Here is a 21,872-nt window from a genome sequence, read left to right as displayed (position 1 = left end):
AAGAGAGAGCCTGCAGACATAGAGCAGGCAATGTGGAGCGCAGCCCTTATTGCATCTCCAGACCTCAGAGACTGATGTGATTTTTCTTTTTTAGTAGAATATCGCAATAATTAAAACTGTTGTTTCAGCTGCCACCTTTATGGAACACTGGAAGAGAAAACAGATGCGTCTCAACTACAGGTGGGACCTGACTGGGTTTGAAGAGGAGGAGGTTTGTCCCTTTGGTTCTAACTCTTTAATTTCCACCATGGCATTACCGATAGCTCCTTGCCCCAAGCAGATAGACGTTGCCTCATAGGGAACTGCTCTGGGGGCAGTTCCATCATTTAGAAGAAAGGAAAATCCTCTGCATGGGCTATCTGAGCTCTTTATAGCAAGGGTATGACTAGTATGTCTTGTTGCCATAGAAACGTAATTGTATAGCCACAAAATCTAGTTGGTTTTGATGTAGCTAGGTCACACCTAGCAGGGTAAGCATGGAATATACAGCTCAGACCTTACTCCTGGGCTGATGTCAGGGGGCTAACAACGAAGAACCTCATTCATCTCCCGCTGCTGTAAATCAGGAATGAATGCATTGAAGCTGATAAAGTTACAGCATGGTAAAAAAAGGACTGAAAAAATCCTATTGACTTTAACGATGCACGATCAATCCCTGACTTGGAAAATCCCTGACTTGGAAAATACCTAAGAAAATATTGCCAGACATGTGGGCTCGGGGCACTGGGAGGAAGAAAAATGTGGAGGTGTTTTGGTATTTTTTAATTTGCTAAGAAAAATAATATCCTTAGCCAGATTTATACTAAATGTGCTGAAGTGCATGAAGGGCAGAATAGCTGAATCTTTATGAACAAAGGTCCTAAAAATCCATGACGTTTTAGAAAGAAAGGAGAGAAAAACCCCAGCCAGCTGAGAAGCTGTATCCCACCTTTTCTTTTTTAATTTTATCACTTTACAAAGAAAGGAGACACTTTCTTAGACCATAACGTATTCCCAGCCCCTGGACTCTACTGCAGTTCAGAGGTGGCAGAGGTGTGTGGGTGCCTTCTATTTTCCAATTGTATCTGATGAACTGTGCTGCAAAATCCCCACTGTGGGGTTTGATCTAAGACCTGCAGGTTGTACAGGCATTTGCCACTTTGTTTGCTGGCCAGATGGCTTTTCTTTACTGTTGATATGATTAAAAGAAACCCTTGTCACATCTCTAGATGTTCTAAATAGATATACAACAAATACTGCTCACGCGAAACAAGAACTTCGATGGTCCTGGGTTTAGCAGCTTGGGGACCCTGGCAGTTATTGTTCCTCTTGCCCCCAGAGTCTTTCTGCTTAAATTATCTCTTCTTAATATGTTTATCTCCTCCGTAATATATATAGGCATGCTATGCCAACAACCTCTGTGCCATGCACTTTGCTAGTTCATACCTATTTACTGGGAGAGAATATAGGGATTTATTCCCTGGATACTATACTGCTCTTTTATTTTTGGTAACTAGTTGTTAGCATACATGAAAGCAGAAAGGATTAACTGTATCTTTCCAATCATGTCATCCCCTTCATGTCTGAGTTCAGAGCTCTTCACAGCTAGAACAGCAGCTGTTAATAAAATATGTTTTATTCTTTGTTTTGTGTAGTCAACTCTGGGTCAGTGGGTTTAGCAGAGAATTTAAGTCCCTCCTGGTTCTGATCTGGGTGAAACTTAAGCTAGTGTGTTAAAAGAGTTGGGGTTTCAAGTGATGCACTAAAACCCAGAGCATCTCATCTTCTGGTGTTTTAAGGGACACCTCATTCATGCAATATTTGCAGTAAGGTAGATAAAGGTTGTAGAGCATGAGTAGACTGATGTTCTCTGGCCATCCACTATGTTTGTTTCATGTAATTTTAAAAATACAAATCCTATATGATCTGCAACAGTTCAGTAATCAAATTTTTGTGTGTTTTGTTTTTGTTTTTTTCTTGTTTTTCTTGGGTTTTTTTCTGGTTCCCTGAAGGAGGCAGTCAAGGTTTGGAAAACTTTTTTTTTTTAAATCACTCCTACCTTTTTTATTACATCTACTCTTGAATGCCATCTTTTGATCTCCACCTTTTCTTTTTCAAGCATCAGATTTTCTTTAGATCTCCCACTGATTGCTTTGCCTTTACACCCTCTCCACTCATTCAGACTTTTTTCAGCTCCATTCAGTTTCCCGTCTGATGCATAATTGTGAATCCTGAATCTTCTGTGAATGCCTGATTATCGTGAAATCTGAATCCATGAATCTTTCCGAATCTTTTGGCTGTCTCTTACTTCTGAGTGTTTCCTACACCCTCTCCTTTAATGTGCATGGGTAATCGGTGGATGCTGTCCAAGACAGGATTAGGGGAAGACCCCAACAAACAGTTTTCCAGGATTCCAAAGCCAAGTATTTTGCATACTGACAGCAGATAGCAGTTTCCCTCATGAGCTGAGCATCACTGAAATTACAGTTGCAAAAAATGCAAAATCTAATTTAATATAATACAGATTGTGCTGTATACTCTTCTATATTAAATTAAATCTACATAGTGTTGCATATGGGTCTCTCATAGTGAGTGCAGATCATTCTGCCGTTGCTGCTGTAGAACTGTTAACAATATGGGGTTTAAGATCTTCTCTTAATCACAGTCGACTATCAGTTGACATGGGTGGCACACAGAGTAAATTAGAATTCAGTTAAAAGACTTGGAAATGATCAGGAAAATTACTTGCAAAGTTATATGTGGCTGATACAGAAAATAAATAATTTTCCTTTTTAATAAATATAACTTATTTCACAGGATCATCCAAGAGCAGAATATGAAGCTAAAGTTTTAGAAAAATCACTGAGGAAAGAACACAAACATAAAGAGGTAAGGTGAAAATATTAATTTGTTTCACTTACAAAAGACTAAAACAGAAGGTCCTCATAGCGGGCACTGACCCAAGACTAAGAAATAGGTAAAAAATAGTCACTGTACACTGTGTTTAAATTCCTGATGTCTTTGGTCCTAGCATATATTGCTTACGTGGTGTATACCAGTGCACAAGACCTGATTAAGTCTAGAAATGCCTTTAATAGTCAGACACAGGAGCGTGGCCTGTTTGAGCCCTACTGATGGGCTGCTTCTGTTATGCTAACAAATCAAGCTTGAGAAAAGTGTAAACCCCATCCTATTCTGTGCTAATGTAAGTACCAAAACTCCCCAGGAGAGGCTCTCTGTCTTGCTAGACTTTGTAAATAAAAATCTTACTAGAGCATCCATGAAGAGTACTAACACCTTGCCAAATTTCCTTGCCCAATTCCAGCTTTGATAACTTCCTGCCTTTTAAAAGATAAATTCTGTTTTGTTTCACCAAATAAGGTAGCACTCACTTCTGCTTTTAACTTGCTCTTTACATTGCTGTGAAAAAGGTGCTGCCAGTCATTCCAGGGGCACGAGCCTCTCACCAGTGGACGGTGCAGTCCCTATAAGCAGCTTCTCTGCTTTCTCGCTGAAGGCTGTAATTCCTTCCCTACTGCTGTCTGTCAGCAGCAGACTGATTTGAAAAAGCTCCTTTTCTCCCCACAAACTGGTTTCCACCAGTTATTCCCCCTTAACTTCAAGAACTCAGCCATTCAGATGACTGTTTTCAAGCACAGAAGTAAAAGCTTCTGAATAAACAAAACCTGTCAGCAGAAATTCCTTTGCATCTGTTGCCTGTGGCACAGTAGCATGGAACCATGCCCTAAATTGGGATTTTTCAAGGAATCATAGAATCGTTTGGTTGGAAAAGACCTTTGAGATTATTATGTCATAGAATAGTTTGGGTTGGAAGGGACCTTAAAGGTCACCTAGTTCAACTCCCATGTCATAAGCTGGGACAACCCCAACTGGATCAGGCTGCCCAAGCCCCATCCAACCTGGCCTTGGACACCTCCAGGGATGGGGCAGCCACATCTTCCCTGGACAACCTGTTTCAGTGCCTCACCACTCTCATTGTGAAGAAATTTTTCCTTATTTCTGGTCTAAATCTGTCCCTCTCCAGTTTATACCCATTGCCCCTAGTCCTATCACTACAAGCCTTTGTAAACAGTCCATCTCCAGCTTTCTGGTAGCCCCTTCAGGTACTGGACTCTCTGCGGAGCCTTCTCTTCTCCAGGCTGAACAAGCCTAACTCTCTCAGCCTGTCCTCATATGGAAGGTCCTCCATCCCTCTGATCATCCTTGTAGCCCTCCTCTGGACCTGTTCCAACAGCTCCACATCCTTCTCATGTTGAGGATTCAACATAACTCCAACCATACCTGTCCACTACTAAACCATATTCTATGAAAATCTTATGAAAATTCAACTGTGACAACCACATTGTAGCGAAACACAATTTAAGAAACAGCATGCATAGATTGAACTTGCATTAAATTAGTTATATTTATACTTGAATACCATTGGGCCCCTCTTAAAATATGCTACAAAGCCAATGGCAATATGTTCCTGTTAATCCACAGGATGCAATGCTGCGTGTAAGCAGTTCACTGCCTCATGCAATACTGTACTCGCAGCAGTGCTTTAAAATCCCTAGGTTGGAAGAGACCCACCGGATCATCGAGTCCAACCATTCCTATCAAACATTAACCCATGCCCCTCAGCACCTCGTCCACCCGTGCCTTAAACCCCTCCAGGGAAGGTGACTCAACCCCCTCCCTGGGCAGCCTGTTCCACTGCCCAATGACCCTTTCTGTGAAATTTTTTTTCCTGATGTCCAGCCTAAACCTCCCCTGGCAGAGCTTGAGGCTCCTGCAGATATCAGAGTATGAAAGCTGAGCAATTAAGAAAGGATTTTTTTTTTTTTTTTTAACCAGACTATTTATAACTTTTTGGGCTGAGTTCAATTTGGATGTTACTAATTTGAGAAACGTGAGAAAGGGAGCTTTTTCTGAAAGACTCTGTAATTATCTTTCGTTGGGATCTAGAGTGTTAAAGTTCAAATTCAACAGTTGTAAGACAACTTGGAAATCTTCTTAAAGAAAAAAATAGCTAAAGCCAAACCAGAAATTGCTGATATTTTTCAAGGGAAGTCCAATTAAAAAAAAATATTTGGGGGCATTCTTTATATATCATAAAGGAAGAAGGGCACAATCCTAAATTAAAAAGGGAAAATCCTTTGCAGCATCACTTGATCTAGCCCAGAATTTGGGGCAATAGTGTGTCTGTTGTTGTTGTTACATTTTATTCACCTAAAGCTGAAACACAAAGCATTAAGCAAATTAATAGAGCATTCATTTGTGGCTAAACTGCTATCTCCACTGAGTCAGTAGGAAGTATATAGATTAATTTAGCAGTGCTTTGTAAAGCTATATTGCCCGATCCTCTTTTTGTTTCCTTTGACTGCCATCAGAAGCATCGATATTTTCCAGAAGAGACAGCAAACAAATGGAGACAAAGAGTTAAGACAGTCATGGCTGGGGTGAAATTGGTTCTTTTTATTCAAACTTATGAAGAAATTCAAATTATGAGTAATTATGGAAGACACAAATCAATTTGTTTTTGGCTGTTGAACCTTTGTTTAATATTCACATTCAGTTCTGGGTTTCTTCCCCCTCCTCCCCTTGTTTCTCCAGCATTCTTTGGGACACTGTTTCTATGCATTGGGAATGGCACTGCATGGCTAATCTTAGACTTTACCATCCTGGACTGACGTTCCGTTTTGCAGTGGAGCATGGGCCATGTGTTGAAAGAGTTGCTTGCACTTCCCTGAGACAACGTGCATGTAATAAAAATAGAATTTGAGTAATATTTTTATGTTCATTATAACATGTGCGTCATCTTCCGTAATGTTCTTTTTGTTGTTTATTTTCTGGTGTTTAGAAACAATTCCCGGCATCAAAGTTTATGAAGGATTCTAGATGAGGAGTAATGTTCTAAATGAAATTTTCATAGCCAAATTGAGGCAGTGGTTGGTTGACTGGATTAGGGTCTCCTGTAAAGAGTTTATACAGGCACATCCTTACTCCTATTGGTGTGGTCTGTTGAGTACCACGTGGATCATCAGGTAGTTAAAAATCACTCATGTTGAAAGAATTTCAAGTCTTTCACATACCAAAACAAGATTTTCCCTGCCAACTGTGAGTCCTTGTCAGAGTTACTCAGGAACAGACTCAATCTATATTTCAGTGGACCAGAGTTGCAGCTAAAAAGCTGTGAGAATTAACTGAGGAGGGACAGGGGAAGAGGGAGAATTTTTCTAGGGAAGGCGAAAAAGAAAATATTTAACAGTAGGAGAGATCTTACTTCATGGTTTATGACAGATTATTTGCATGTTTCCTTCAACAAGTATACAGAAAAATCTGGTTTATTTATATTCACAGTGCAGGCATTTGAATAGTTTGAACCTAGATACAGCATAAACAATTTGCCTGTGTGGAATTGTAACTGTAAACACTGTGTCTTTGCATCTTCTAACTGGTTGTGTATTTGCTAGCCCCCCGCCCCGTTCCCCCTCCACCCTCTGTTTTTGTCACATGCCAAATCACACACTCTGTCTTTACTAAATATGCCCTTTTTTTTTCCCAAAAAAAATTTAGACAGATAAAGAAAAGCTCACATGGAAGGATCGTTTTCCAGCCTATTTAACCAATTTTGTTGGCATTATCTTCATGGTAAGCATCACCCAGCAAAACCTGAAATTAATGTTACCCAGTCATTATATAGAACAGAAGTGATAGAAATGTGAGTGAAACCATGACAGGCTTTATCAGATTAGGCTTTTCCCCAGTGAAAAAATTTAAGCATTTTATTATTTTACAATCTGAAATCTTTCAAAGAGCTTGAATTTGCTGTCGCTTTGCATTTGATTGCATTGATTTAATCAGATTTAATTTCAGTTTGGATTTATGACAGCATAGTGAGCCCGAGTATGGTACTGAAGGCTTGTGAGTAGATTTAAGCTGAAATAGTCTCTGCTTCTACCCTGGTTTTCTTTTATAATAAAGCAAATACCACGTATATATGCTGTTGCTGTTAGGGCTGAAAGGAAGCCCACTAATAATATAAGCAATTAGTTTACATTTAGATGCCTTTAAAACAAGGCTTTTGCAGGTGATAGTAGCACCATTATATTAAACCTTTCATGTGACGATCAAATTACTAGCAAAAGAAGATCCTTTTCCACAGTTCATCACAGTGATTGGGAGCCTTGATGTGGAGTCGGGTGGACTTGGGTTGTGGCCCAGATATCTCATTTTTAAGGTCATTCCTAAGTCCTAAGCAAATTATTTATAGTTAAATCTTTTCATAAGAGTCTATTCTTACTTGCAGGTTGGGCTGACGTTTGCTATAGTGTTTGGAGTCATCATCTACAGGATCTCAACTGCGGCGGCGCTGGCGATCAGTTCAACTCCCTCAGGCCGGTCAAGCGTTAGGGTCACCGTCACTGCCACTGCAGTCATTATCAATTTGGTCGTCATCATCATCCTGGATGAAGTATACGGCTGCATCGCAAGGTGGCTAACTCAGATCGGTAGGTTTAAATCAACTGATGTTTCCTAGAGCAAACATCCAGTACCTGAAAGGGACCTCCGAGAAAGCTGGTGAGGGGCTTTTATAAAGGCTTGTAGTGACAGGATGAGAGGCAATGGCTATAAACTGGAGAGGGGCAGATTTAAAGTAGGCTTACGGAAGAATTTCTTCACGATGAGTGTGGTGAGGCACTGGAACGGGTTGTCCAGGGAAGTTGTGGCTGCCCCATCCCTGGAGGTGTTCAAGGGCAGGTTGGATGGGGCCTTGGGCAGCCTGATCTAGTGGGAGGTGTCCCCGCCCATGGCAGGGGGGTTGGAACTGAATAATTGTTAAGGTCCATTCCAACCCAAACTATTCTGTGATTCTAATTTTTAAGTTAGAAGACCAAAATGACTGGCTTTTATGATTAACTTCAAAGTGGTGAGCAAGCCCAGGAAATTCACACATGTGGCTAAAATTCTAACCAGCTACTTAAAAATACAGAAGCGCACATGGATTTGTCTTGATTTTTAAAGCTTTTCTTTCAACAGTGGCAGTGCTAATCACTAGTCCAGTTATGAGTTATGAGGGGATGCAGTAGAAATTCCTATTCCTAATCTTGAGATTCACTTTTCTGTATCACGCAATTACTGTTTTTACTTTCTGCCATTTTTGATTGGCATAAGACATGTCAATAAAAGCGAAATCCTTGAGTATAAAAAAAGCACTGTAGGTAAAAAAGAAAATTAATCATTCCAAAAAGCATCAGTGACAAAAGGTCCAGAAATCTTTTCAGATAAGTTCTTGTCCATCTGCAAATGATTGTCATGGAGGTTAGCCAAGACGGGGAATGAACTTGGAATTACTGCTGTAACACATCTGAACAGTAGGATCCTCAGCAAATTGACCACTGACCTCAGTTGTAGCGCATTGCTTTTATATGTGTATATATATTGCTATAAATATATACCTCTTCGTTTAAAAGGTGGCTGATGTTTTCCAAAGGCCACATTTATAAGATCTTGAAATGCTACAGACAGGATAATTCCATAATGCTTCTTATCTATGTCATGTTGGTTCCAGAGGTGCCAAAAACTGACAAGAATTTCGAAGACCGGCTGATTTTTAAGGCTTTCCTGCTGAAATTTGTCAATGCCTACACACCCATTTTCTATGTCGCTTTCTTTAAAGGCCGGTGAGTAATGCAAAAGGCTGTTCAGGGTTTCAGCTTGTTGCTTATGAGACAGACGTAGCTCAGCTAAGATGATAGTTGGATGCCAAAGCAAATCTAGTTTAAAAATTCTTCAGCATTGACCCAAAAACTTTGCAGCCTCACAGGATAAAGCCGGGATGTGGAATTCTGCGGTTTAAAATTTGTTAAAGCCATTTTGTTAAGATAATTTTGTATGTTCAGACACAATCGCTCATCAGGCTATTTACTGTTGTCTATTTACCACTCTTGACTTTACGTAATAGCAAATATCATTTCCTTTCTTGCAAATGGCATGAAAGCACACAGCCAAAATAGATATTCCACGTGGCCATTCCAGCTAGCGCAAAAGGAGGATTATTTTAGAGGACTTCTGCCAAGGTGTGCCTATAATATTGTAGGGGACACGACTTGCAGTTTTACTGAGTTGTTTACTCAGTAAACAGGACTTACTCTTTAAAACAAACCCAAAGATAATTATTCTCCTTCATTTTTTTCGAGATTAAACACTAGATGGTCCCATTTAAAGGCACAGAGTTTGACATAAATGACTTTAAGAATCAAATATGACAAATATAACATACATATAAAGTTTATAATTCTAACTATTGTGTCCTAGATTTGTTGGGCGTCCAGGAGACTATGTCTACATTTTCCATTCTTTCCGAATGGAAGAGGTAATTGCGTTTTACCCTGTCTGTGATCGTATTGGGTGGGAGCACTATTTGCTCCCGCCACAGGGATGCAGCACATGTTCTGATTGATGTTTTCTCTGTCCATCCTAGTGTGCTCCTGGCGGGTGCCTAATGGAGTTGTGTATCCAGCTCAGTATTATCATGTTGGGCAAGCAGCTGATCCAAAACAATTTGTTTGAGATTGGCATCCCGTAAGTAGCAACTTCTGTGGGGTTTTAGTTAAACACGTGTTTTTCATGGTGTGCAATACACTGTGTGTCTACTCGATGATCCTTGTGGGTCCCTTCCAACTCAAGACATCTTATGATTCTGTGACTTTTAGCTTGGTGTGGCTGTGTTTTTATGAAAATAGGGATGGAGCTTGTTGTGTCTGTGTTCAGTTAATGTAAAATAACTGGAAAATGGATGCTGTGACTGGAATGCTAACTGAATCATTTTCATGTCCCTCAGCAAAATGAAGAAGTTTATACGATACATGAAATTAAAGCGTCGGCGTTCTTTAGACCACGAAGAGCACATGAAAAAAAAGCAGCGCTATGAAGTGGACTACAACCTGGAGCCTTTCGCGGGGCTTACCCCTGAATACATGGAAATGAGTGAGTGAGGTGGAAAGAAGGCATTGTAGACCATAATGATTCTGAGTAATTGGGGATGGACAGCTGAGGATTTTAAACTGCGAATTCAGTGGACAGTGGATATGAGGCATAATTTAATTATTTATTTTAATTATTTAATTTAATTTAATATTTTAATTATTTAATTATTTAATTTAATTATTAAAGCTCCAACCGTAGCATGTTTCAGGCCCTTCAATGCCCAAAGAGAGCAACAGTCAGGCAAATCCTGCCTGATGCAGGAAATGGGATTTAGTCTGCTAGCAAATGTCCTGTTAAAATCTGGGTGGTGGTACTGAAGTGATGAAGCATGCATTCGATAAATATTGCCCACCACCATTGAAATGTTTGGTTTTTTTCTTTTACAGTTATTCAGTTTGGGTTTGTAACTTTGTTCGTTGCATCCTTCCCACTGGCGCCTTTGTTTGCTTTGTTGAACAACATCATTGAAATCCGTCTAGATGCAAAAAAATTTGTCACTGAGCTGAGGAGACCGGTAGCAGTCAGAGCAAAGGATATAGGTAAGTGCACGTTGTTGCTGTTGCCCTTGCTTATTTATTCCTGGATTGATGGCAGGATATTATTATGCTGAGTTAGTTTCATTAACAGGAAGATATTTATAGGAAAATTCAAACCCTTAGACTGTGGCATAACTGTGAACTGTCTCAGCTTACTGAGGCTTTATTTTTAAGATAGAAAGACTGGCATTTTAAATTCAGATTAATATTTTATTAAGTAAACAGTATCACTTTTCAAATCAAAATGATCAATACAGTGGCAAAATATTTCACATGGTTCTGGACATCAACAGTCCTTCCTGGTAATGCAGATTTCTTACAGAAGCAAAAATTTCTGCATTAAATAACCCTCACTGGGCTGGAGAAGTATACTTGGGAATAAGAGGAGATTCAAAAGTCTGTGGGTAAATGTATCCCTTCATCCCTACTCAGCATGAATGTTGGAAGGGTGAAGCTTGAAAGCTGTGGTCAATATATCTGGTACTGGGCTCTGCGGCTGCGCGGAGCCAACAGACCAGTCCTCCCCTCACTGTGGAGGGCTAAGAGCCATGAGTATAAGTAATGAGGAAGCTATTTCTCCCAAATATGGGTTTATTGCAATTCAAAATGTTGTTAAAATAATTGTTCATATTACAGAGCCAGTCAGCAAGTGCGGAGAAGTTTATGATCTGTTGCCATACTCAGTGTTCATTCCAGTATTATGCAAGGAGAGTTTTTCCTCGGGCTTATCCTTGTGCCCTAGGACCATCTTGGAGTTGAAGAAGGCATCGTGTTTTGTAATGCTGTTGCCTTTGCAGTGACATTGCTTTTGGGGTGTTTTGTGGCTTGTTTATTTGATGCAACACAATAAGGTCGCTGGTGGAGATTCTGGGGAGGTGTGTGGTTTTGATTTCGAGACAGTTAATTTGCTGCAATTCAGTCCTACCCCTGAGAGTGGAAGAACCCCACTTCTTCCAGAGACATCCCGCAGTCAGAAGCTGCAACATGGCTACAGATAAACCAGACAAGTCCACTGATACTGTAACATCTTTTCCTAAAGCCTTTGACACAGTTTCTCACAACATTCTGCTTCAGACACTCAGCCTCTGGCTGGGCAGGCACACACTCTCCTGAGTGGAAAACTGGTTGGCTGGAGGGCCCAGAGAGTGGTGGGAAATGGAGTTAACTCCAGCTGGAGGCCAGTGACAAGTGGGGTTCCCCAGGGCTCAGTGCTGGGTCCAGCCCTGTTCAATGTCTTTATCAATGACCTGGTGAGACCGCTCCTTGAATACTGTGTTCAGTTCTGGGCCCCTCACCACAAGAAGGATGTTGAGGCTCTGGAGCGAGTCCAGAGAAGAGCAACGAAGCTGGTGAGGGGGCTGGAGAGCAGGTCTTACGAGGAGGGGCTGAGAGAGCTGGAGTTGTTTAGCCTGGAGAAGAGGAGGCTGAGGGGAGATCTCATTGCTCTCTACCTGAAAGGAGGTTGTGGAGAGGAGGGTGCTGGCCTCTTCTCCCAAGTGACAGGGGACAGGACAAGAGGGAATGGCCTCAAGCTCCGCCGGGGGAGGTTTAGGCAGAACATTAGGAAAAATTTTTCCCAGAAAGGGTCATTGGTCACTGGAACAGGCTGCCCAGGGAGGTGGTTGAGTCACCTTCCCTGGAGGGGTTTAAGGCACGGATGGATGAGGTGCTAAGGGGCATGGTTTAGTGTTTGATAGGAATGGTTGGACTCGATGATCCGGTGGGTCTCTTCCAACTTGGTTATTCTATGATTCTATGATTCCTGTTTCTTCCATCAAGACTGCATCTTGAGTACTTAAGCTAAGGAGACAGACGACCAGTCTAGCTGGTAGACCAATATGCTCTCCACCACGGGTGTGGAGGTTCCAGCTCCCTATCTGTAGCTTTCTCATTCGCAAGTATTTGAGAAGTTCAAAGTTTCCTGATGTTTTTCTTTTCTACATATGTCAACATTCCTCTGTCTCGTATTTGCCTTTGTCTTCCTTAAAGAAGCTTTAGCTTAAAACCTCAAAAAACAGGGTTGTAAGCATAGCTTTGGAAGACAGGCTTGGACTTCTTTTGCTTACAAGTCATTAAATTAATCTTCTATAATTTCTTCATTTTAATTTAAAATATAGCTAGAGTTCAGCAAAGTCCTAAGTGCTCCTAATACTGTTAACTGAAAGTGTATTTTATCTAATTGTAACAAATGGAACAGCATTTACATGTTTGTTGTCTTCTTTAGGAATCTGGTATAATATCCTCAGAGGTATTGGAAAGCTTGCTGTCATCATAAATGTAAGTAATTTGGCATGGATAAAATTTTAATTCAGTAGGCTGGCTTTTCCATTCTGCTCCATTAGTTTTATTTCAGCATAAATCCCTTAAAACAAAGCGAAAGGAGATGATTTGGAAATTTTCTGCAGTTTTGGAGAATGCAGTGTTTATTTAAGTTGTGATGGTAGTAGCAATAATATAAAATAGTAAATCGCAGCTTTTTTTCCAGAATGTTTTCATAAAACAATTTAGCCCTTCAGATGAGACCACAGCTGCTTACATTTGCTCTTTTTAAATGCTATCACTAAGATTTTTTCTAATTTCAGTGCTGAAACCTATTTAGGGTCTGTTAGTCAACTGGGTGTGAATTAGTTTATCAGACACTCCATTGAAAATCTGGTCTCCAACTGCATTGTTGTCACTCAGATAGCTCTGAAAATCCATGAAAATCCCTTAGAAAACTTTAGCATGCCTCACTAAATTCATTTCTGTGCTTATCTAATATTCTATATGAAAAGCCATCCACAAGGACCGTCTTCATTGCACTCTGCCTGGGGAAAGAGGGGAAAAAAAGCTGAATGACAAACTGAAAACGTGTTTGCTATGCAGTAAAATAGCAACCGTGTAGAGCTTACGGTCACGTGTCCATGGGCCCTCTCATTTTTTTCCACTGTTATCCAGACTGGAAATCCCTTTGCTCTGCCCACAGGTGTCTGTTGTACTATAGCCAAACATAACCACTCTTTTGGTTATTATGCTGCATTAATTAGTCTTTACCATTTCTCCTCTTTTCCTTTGAAAATAATTTCTCTATTTTTTTCTCTTTTCTTCCATGTAGTCTCTCTTCATCATTATCGAGTGTGACTTTTCCCTCTTTGATCTATGTAGTGCCCCTCTTTATCATAAAATAAGTAAAACATTTTGTACTGTGTTTGTTCCACATGTACGAGATTTATGCCAGTGAGAATGTTTCATAATAATGATAAATGAGAAAGGCTAAATTTATGAAGGACTCAGCTGAATTGGCTTCCTTGCATTTCCTGCATGATGTTTTTAGAAAACCTTTTAAAATAACCAAATAAAAGGCATTTTTTGTGACTGTAAAAATAAAACTGGGCTTAGTCTGCTCATCCTTTTATCCTGATGGAGTTTAAAAGCACGCGCAATTAATGGTCTTTTGCAATGCAATGACAATTTAAAGAGTCTGTTCAGTGTCAGTTGTTTGCAGAACAGGAAAGTACTTGGGAATCAATCCATTGGGAATCAATCCATTGGACTTTATGCAATGCATCGGGGCCAAGGTGTGACTGGGGCATGGGGAAACAGCTCCATGGTTTGCTTTTCTCTGGTGCTGGGGCTACAGCAGCTTCATTCTCTGGGGAGTTCAAGTTGTTAGCCACATGGAAATCTCAGTGGGCATGGAACTACTCCATCTAATATCCTGCAACTTGGAAGAATAAGCAGTAAAAACTACTTTGTTGCAGTAGTGAATGTTCCATTTTTGGCGCTCCGTGGGTTGCATTCTCCCCCCTTATTTTCTGAAGCAGTCCCTGAGTTGTGCGAGTTGTTTGGGCAAGACGTACTTGAGGATATTAATTAACTTAACCACTGCCTGAATATTGCGCTCACTCTTTACTCTTATGGCTTAGGCATTTGTGATCTCATTCACATCCGACTTCATTCCACGCCTCGTGTACCTGTATATGTACAGTGAGAATGGCACCATGCATGGCTTCGTGAACCATACACTATCTTCTTTTAATGTCAGCGATTTTCAAGCAGGAACAGCTCCAAACGACCCCATGGATCTTGGCTACGAGGTTCAGATATGCAGGTACTCTCGCGAGCGATAACTAACTTGAAGTATTTTCGCAGCTGACTTAGAATGGGACAATTTTTTACGTTGCCTTGTTTTTTCAATACTTTTTTAGCACCTTGGTAGCCTTTTATATCAGGCTGATCCATTACCTTCAAAATGTCTTGGCTTACTTTTTAAGCAACCTCAACACCTGAATAAGAATTAATTGCTTATTCCGAGAAATGGAAATGAGCACTCTTAAATTCGGTGTTTGTCAGTGCAAAGGTTTCTATTAGTATGTATTCCCTTTTTCCAGGAAAGGAGATAAATAGCGATAAACAGCACAATGATGCTTTAAGGGAATAAAGTGATGTTATTATGTCCTGTGGTTATTGTATCACGTGGTACTAATACAATAACCATGACATCACAGCACACCTCCCTTTTTTTGTCCAGTTTCTGTAGCAATTCCTGATGAGACTGATAGCATCCTTATGTACAGTGGAAATTAAGACCCACTTAAAGTGTCATCATACAGGAAATCTGCATGCCTATAACAATTTCTACATATTTTCATTTTTTTAAAGGAAAGTTATGGCATGTTTCAGCTTATGAAGCCATCTAGGTCAGTGCTGAACTGCATGCTTTGCCCAGGCTTCCTTAGATATCCATCATCTTCAAAATAAACATTTTTAATGCTTAGAATTGGGGACCAATGCCAAGTCTAACAGTGAAAGCACTTAGAACAGCAAAAGTGAAGGGGAACAATGGATGTAAGAAAGGAAGAGGAGAACAAGGGAAAAAGCAACATTCCAAGGGAGAAAAAAAAAGGAAGACTACTTTGGTTTACATACGCTAAAAAACTACACAAACTGACCAGGAAACAAAATACTTTTATAACTGTATTATTTTTTTATTTACATCCTTTATAAAGTTGAATAGTGCAAGTTAATCTGCTGAAATGACTGCCAAACAGAAAAATCATTCTGAGATGAAAGAAAAAGGATAATTGAGGTTGGGAAAGATTTTTTTAGTACAGAACTTGCAGAACAGAAATGTTAAGTGTCATGGTACAACACAAAAATGCCCAGCTTATTTGCTTTTGAGTCACAGCCTCTTTCATCTTCCCATCTCGTGATTTCTTCCATATTCCGGTGATTTTTAAATCATTGGAAAACGTGGAACACGAATTCTTTCAAAACGTTGACAAGATGCTGTAGCTTTAAATGTATTGTATTTTTCTTGATCCATTTCTAACAAGTTATTGTTGATGAGCTCATAGATTTTCTATAAGTCATAGCTATGGCAAAATTCTTGCCTTCTCTCTATAAAACAAAATTTAGCTGTAACCTTTTGCTAATCATGAACAACAAAACACCATGTAGTGTAACTCGCTCCATGGAACAAAGATCAGTTATTTTTGTCTTTAAAATAATTCTGAAAAATATACCGTTTGGGTTTTTTCACCAATCTTAAAAGAAAAGAAGTGATCTGAGCTTGTAGTTTACTCCATCTTTATGCAGAATTGATATTATTTGTACTAATTGGAGGATATTAAGATTGAAGACCTTTAATTTTGTGTGAAACTTCAAGGCTGTGGAAGGCTTTTGGCTGTGTCTTGTTTCTGAGAGGTTAATACAGCATCGTGCTGTAATAGTGAGCTTATTTTTAGGTGGCTCATTTTACTGTTTGACTATTTGATACCAATTTCTCATGGTGCTGAATTTTCTGAATGACGTCACTGATTTACTGCATCTTGTTTTGCAGATACAAAGATTATCGAGAACCCCCTTGGTCTGAAAACAAGTATGACATTTCAAAGGATTTTTGGGCTGTCCTAGCAGCAAGATTAGCGTTTGTGATAGTTTTCCAGGTAGGGAGTACTTCAGGCACTCCTTATATAGGAAAGAAAAAGAATTATCATATTTCTTCAGCTACAGAAGGCAAGCCACCTTTGGAAATAAGATATTAGGCCAAAGAAAATACCTTCCTTCTCAGCTGTTTCATGGAAAAGCAAAGAAATTTACCCATTCTCATTCACCCTCCTCCTCCCACCCACCAAGGCACAAGTGTATCCTCAGTGGAAAAATACATCCCTAGGGTTCCCCTGAATTGGTTTGATGAAGAAGGAACTTAATGTCCTTAGTGATCAGCAAAGCCCAAGGCTGATACTAATTAGGTCCCACCAGTTCTCCAACAGACATCAAAAAATTCACTGAAGCGGCATAAATTTCATCCAGACTTATTTCTAGACCCAGCCAGTGTCCGAGGCCAGGCTGGATGGGGCTTTGAGCAACCTCATCCAGTGGAAGGTGTCCCTGTCAATGGCAGGGGGGGTTGGAACTGATGACCTTTAAGATCCCTTCCAACCCAAGCCATCCTATGATTCTATGAAATTTCCCATTTAGTTCCTCTCACAACTGAACAAGAAGGCAAAATCTTGTCATTTTTCACTAAATGACATTATTTGATCACAGCAGTGATTCTGGTTATTGTTTTAAGTCTGCCTATTCTAAACAACTTGTTTCAAAACTTTTATTCCTTTATTTTTATTAGAGAAAATACTTATCTTCTGGTGAAAGACCTCCCTTTCATTGTATCAGGTTTTTAAATCAGAAACATTTGGAATGTATTTTACCAGTTTTCATCATTTTACCTCTTGCTATTTGCCTTTCTGATGTAAAACTCATAAGCCATTTATCAGTTACAGTATTTCCTTTGGATTCCTAAGTGGTTTTGACAGTATTTGTTTATAAATCACAAGAGATTTGTGCCTGCCATTTTTCTGTACTTCTACCACAAACAAAAAGTTGAGATTAATTTGGCTCTGTATCAGACTTGCAACGTGCAGTTGAGCCCAACTCAAATATTGCCCTTTCTTCACTCTTCTTTCCTAAGAACACCAAAAATGACCCCTTCCCCTATCAGTCATCCTTTCATTTGACCTTGCTGACATTTTCTCACAATTTCATTTTCAGAACTTGGTCATGTTTATGAGTGACTTTGTTGACTGGATTATCCCAGACATTCCCAAGGACATTAGTCAGCAGATTCATAAAGAAAAAGTTCTCATGGTGGAGGTCTTCATGAGAGAAGAGCAAGGGAAGCTGCAAATGCTAGAAACCTGGAAAGACAAGGACAAGAAAAAAGGTGAAAACTGTAACAATCACAGCCCCAGACTCTCCAGGAGCCGCAGTGGGAGCTTGTCCTCCTGCCATTCATATCCTCTTGATGTATAGAAGAGGAAGGAGTCAATTATGTTGGGGCATTCCACTGATACACAAGCCATCACGTAAAGGGCAGGACTCGATTAATGGACAACCTGGTGCATGTTGAAGGATGTGCTGCCATTTTGCTCCCCTCTTTGTGAGAAATGCTCTTCTTACAAACATGGAGGACCACATTCTATTTCTGATAACATTGTTTTTTTCTTTTGCACAAGCAGTAATGCAGGGAATTTTTATATTTCATTGATAGATAACACTATTGACATTGGTGTGCATTAATAAATGCAGGTACTTAGTACGTCTTGATAGAGATATTCTCTGAGCATTTGACCTTAGCCTATTAATTAAATAAATAAATAAAGGTAAATTTTAAGTAATAATACTACTACTAATTTAAAGTATTTTTTGGAACCCCGGGCTTGAAGGTCCATGGGTTAACTAGGTAATGCATATGCAAAATCAGCTTTAGAGTGTGTCCTTGTATTCCTTTTGGCAGGAGAGAAACCATGTAAAGCCTACCAGGTTGACTTGCTTTCCAAGATAGGGTTTAGCTCTGCTGGCGCAGACATCTGTGATAGAACCTGCAGGTCTGAAACAAGCAAAGCTCCCACTGAGCTTTAAAGTCAGAGAGGTGTGGGGGGCACTTGTGGCAATCTGCTGTGTACCGGACACCTTCACCAGGGTGCTGCTCTCTTCAGGAAAGTCACTCCGAAGAAGTTCTTTTTCACCAATGAACAACTGATGTGGATGAAGCTACCTTAGCGCCCCAGGCTGCATCAGCTGTGTTGGAGCAATTCCCCAGCAGCTCCTTGCTCCTGGCAGCACCACAATCTTGGAGAGCCTCCAGGAGGTAGATATCGCAGAGCATTTTGTTAAATGCCCTGAATTTATGAGCACATGTAGAGCTACAGTGACCCACACTGCCCTGCCTAGTACATGGATGCTGTTATTGCTGAAAATTCCCCTTTTCCCGTTGTTTTAGTACATCCCGGCCTTAGCCAGGTTTTTGTCTGTAGCCCTCTATCTGCAGGAGAAAGGAGTCTGCACCCATTTTTCACAGCCAGTTGCCCCCGCAGACTTTGTGCTGGTGAGTGGCAGTTCCCAGAGGCTGTGCCGGAGAAGTAAATCCAAACCACGTCCCACTTTCTGTCCTCAATGGAAGCTTTGCCTGCACTGGGGCTACAGGACCAGACCTTCAGTTAGTGACAGGACTCTCTTTTGTCTTAAAATACTCGTATCTTTTGTACAAGGAGCTTCCTTAAATATAAGTCTAAAATCCTTACTTACAATGCCTAGCTAAATCCCATCAGTACAACTCTTTTTAAGCATAGTACATTTTAGTTTTGCTTTGTCAAATGATAAACTGCACTTCCAAATAATATTGGTGCAATTAACCTCATTTCTCTTATTGCTTTGTCTGTCCATGGCACTTGCATTACAAATATAAACCAGACAAAAATAAAATAAAAATGAAAGATTTCTTTAAAGTCTAACTACTGTACGGTTTGTTACAAAACCAAATGTCAAAAGACTGTTTTCAAGAGAAGTTATTTCTTTTTTTCCTTTTCTTTTGTCTTTGCCAAACTAATTTAAAGATTAATGCTAGAACATAAAAATATTGCCATATTTAGCTTTTGATATATTTATTTGTTTTAAAGTATGTGATAAACTTGATATTTTTCTGTAGTCTGTCCAAAGAAGGTACCAGAAAAGAAATTATGTGGAAGAAAGAAAATGGTATTAACCAAATATTCTTGAAGCTTATTTAAAATATTGATTCAACCAAAGATTTTTATTAATAAAGGGCTTATATTTTGTTAACTCTTGTTTCTGTTGTATTTTGACTTGCAGGAATGTCACTATTTTTAAAATTTGTAACTTATGGTAACTTACTGCTGCAGGACCAAATCCTGCCTGGTTTATTCTCACAGTAACCATTACACCTGGTGGGAATAAACCAAACAGAATTCTGTCCATGCATCTTCTTGGAAAAAAGTGTTCTTCCTCTCATTCCTTGGTAGCCCAAAACGTCCAGAAGAAAGCCAAACTACCTATTCTGAAGAGGAAATCTTGGCGGCGCTTCTTCAAAGGGAATGTAATCTGTAAATACTTATCCAAAAGTATTCCCAACTGAATACTGACATTCCTGTAAATGGTAGAACTATATCCTGAACACACATACTTATCAGAATTTTTCATTATTTGCTGAAATCATGAAATAGTAACAGTTGCTTATGCTTTCTTTTGTACAGTAAATTGTTTGAAATGGAATTTTGTATATAAAAACTGTATTACTACTTAGATATCTATAAAACTCTTTCATGGAATCATTTTTTAAGAAAAGCAAATATATACTAAATCTGTTTTAGTTGGTTTGGTTTTTTTTTCTTTGAACACTTATTTGAAATAAACTTAAATATGCAAGAGTCTCTCCTGTGGGACAGGTTCTGTTCCCAGTCCTCCTTGTGCTCTGAGTGTGCAACTACGAGTACTGCTAGATTTGAGAAATACAGTAATTCTTGTTACAGTTTGCCTAAAACTGGATCTGTGATGCCCTTCACAGTGCTCCTTGTGTACTCAGACAGCAGAGGCCAGAACTGAGGTTTGTTTGCTGGTATAGACTATTTCATTTGTAGACGTCTTCCTAACAGCATTGAAGGTGAATCTTCCATTCTAGCTGCTTTAGGTCTCACTTTGAGATTAAGCTAATCCCATCTAAGATGCATCTTAGATATTGAGCTGCTGGAGTACGTCCAGAGGAGGGCAATGAAGCTGATGATGGGGGCTGGAGAAAAGTTTGAAGTGGTTGATGGAGCTGGGATTGTTTAGCCTGGAGAGGAGGCTGAGGGGAGACCTCATTGCTCTCTGCAGCTCCCTGAAAGGAGGTTGTAGTGAAGCAGGTGTTGATCTCTTTTCCTAAGGAACAAGGGATAGGAAGAGAGGAAATGGCCTCAAGTTGCACCAGGGAAGGTTTAGATTGGATATTATGAAAAATTTCTTTAGTGAAAGTGTGATGAAGCTTTGGAACGGGCTGCCCAGGGAAGTGGTTGACTCACTATCCCCGGAGGCATTCAAAAAATGTGTAGATGTGGTGCTTCAGGACATTATTTAGTAGGTGCAGTGGTGTTGTGTTGATCGTTGAACTTGATGATCCTAGAGGTCTTTTCCAACCTTAACAATTCTATGATTCTATGATCAGTCTCCATGAGCACAAAGGGAGGTTTGGCTTCTAGCGCAGACACAGGCAGCTGAATACTAATTGATGGATGCAATCCTGGGAGCTTTAACTTTCTTCTGATTTTAATTTTATGCATTTAGTAGAACATAAGAGCTTTCCCTCAGTCATTTGAAATGGGCTTGTAATGAGGAAGAATTCTATTTCATTTATTCACTTAGACTGAAAATGTATTCATTATTAAGAAAAAAATGAAATGGTAACACTAAAGGAATGAAGCTGAGGGATTCCTTCAACTGTGTCTAGATGAATGCAGCTCTGAAGGGAAGTAGCTCAGGAAGCAGAAAGGCTGCACTGTGTATATCACTTTTTTTTATGACCTCATGGGACCTGTGCAAGCAAAGCTGGGCTCAGAAGCATACTTCTCATTTCCATTTTTTTTCTTCTTCTCCCATTTATCTGCTCAAAGCATGAGCCTTCGTGCCAATTCCCCCTTCCTAGCCAAAAAAATTAATGCTCTAACTAATGAAATTTAGTTAGGAAGTGGGAATTCTGTTCTGAGATAATGGATATGAAACCAGAAGCAGGTAAATCACTGCCTAGTTTGTAACTGGTTTGGTTTTGACAGATCTTAAAAGACATAATAGTAGATACAAGCTCATTTGATAGAAGATAATGTTTTCCAGAAGAAGATTTGCACTGCACTTATGCTACTTTTCATGAAAGGGTATTTTTTCATATTTATGATGCAAGTAGAAACAAGCTTTGTTTGTACAAATAGTAAATTTGAGACAGGAATAATCCTAATAAGGACTCACTGGAAGAGGGTGGGAGGAGAAAGTTAATACATTTGGAAGTGATCAGAAATAACTGAAAATACCTTGATGTGACTCACAGCTACTGTATGG

The 21,872-nt window shown here is 39.7% G+C and overlaps 2 protein-coding genes across 9 annotated transcripts in view; one reads left to right on the top strand and one right to left on the bottom strand.

The window, feature by feature from the left end:
- Positions 1-19,610, top strand: part of ANO1 (anoctamin 1) — an 83,413-nt gene extending 63,803 nt beyond the window's left edge. For 2 of the 8 annotated variants that reach the window (XM_069857403.1, XM_069857398.1), the window contains 15 exons: positions 129-211; positions 1,992-2,003; positions 2,797-2,868; positions 5,373-5,420; positions 6,559-6,633; positions 7,292-7,493; positions 8,555-8,666; positions 9,301-9,358; positions 9,467-9,567; positions 9,827-9,972; positions 10,359-10,511; positions 12,733-12,785; positions 14,414-14,598; positions 16,330-16,435; positions 17,541-19,610. In XM_069857403.1, the coding sequence (XP_069713504.1) occupies positions 129-211; positions 1,992-2,003; positions 2,797-2,868; positions 5,373-5,420; positions 6,559-6,633; positions 7,292-7,493; positions 8,555-8,666; positions 9,301-9,358; positions 9,467-9,567; positions 9,827-9,972; positions 10,359-10,511; positions 12,733-12,785; positions 14,414-14,598; positions 16,330-16,435; positions 17,541-17,801 (1,667 nt within the window). In that variant the 3' untranslated portion in view covers positions 17,802-19,610. The remainder of the gene's footprint in view (positions 1-128; positions 212-1,991; positions 2,004-2,796; positions 2,869-5,372; positions 5,421-6,558; positions 6,634-7,291; positions 7,494-8,554; positions 8,667-9,300; positions 9,359-9,466; positions 9,568-9,826; positions 9,973-10,358; positions 10,512-12,732; positions 12,786-14,413; positions 14,599-16,329; positions 16,436-17,540) is intronic. The other 6 variants (XM_069857404.1, XM_069857400.1, XM_069857405.1 and 3 more) reach the window with 3 other exon arrangements.
- The window catches only part of SHANK2 (SH3 and multiple ankyrin repeat domains 2), a 515,992-nt gene continuing 497,606 nt past the window's right edge, over positions 3,487-21,872 (bottom strand). The window contains exon 27 of the transcript XR_011337489.1: positions 3,487-3,497. The gene's annotated coding sequence lies outside the window, so the exon portion shown is untranslated. The remainder of the gene's footprint in view (positions 3,498-21,872) is intronic.

Source organism: Phaenicophaeus curvirostris, chromosome 5 (genome assembly GCF_032191515.1).
Source record: "Phaenicophaeus curvirostris isolate KB17595 chromosome 5, BPBGC_Pcur_1.0, whole genome shotgun sequence".
NCBI classification, from domain to species: domain Eukaryota; kingdom Metazoa; phylum Chordata; class Aves; order Cuculiformes; family Cuculidae; genus Phaenicophaeus; species Phaenicophaeus curvirostris.
This window is presented reverse-complemented; position numbering and strand designations above follow the sequence as displayed.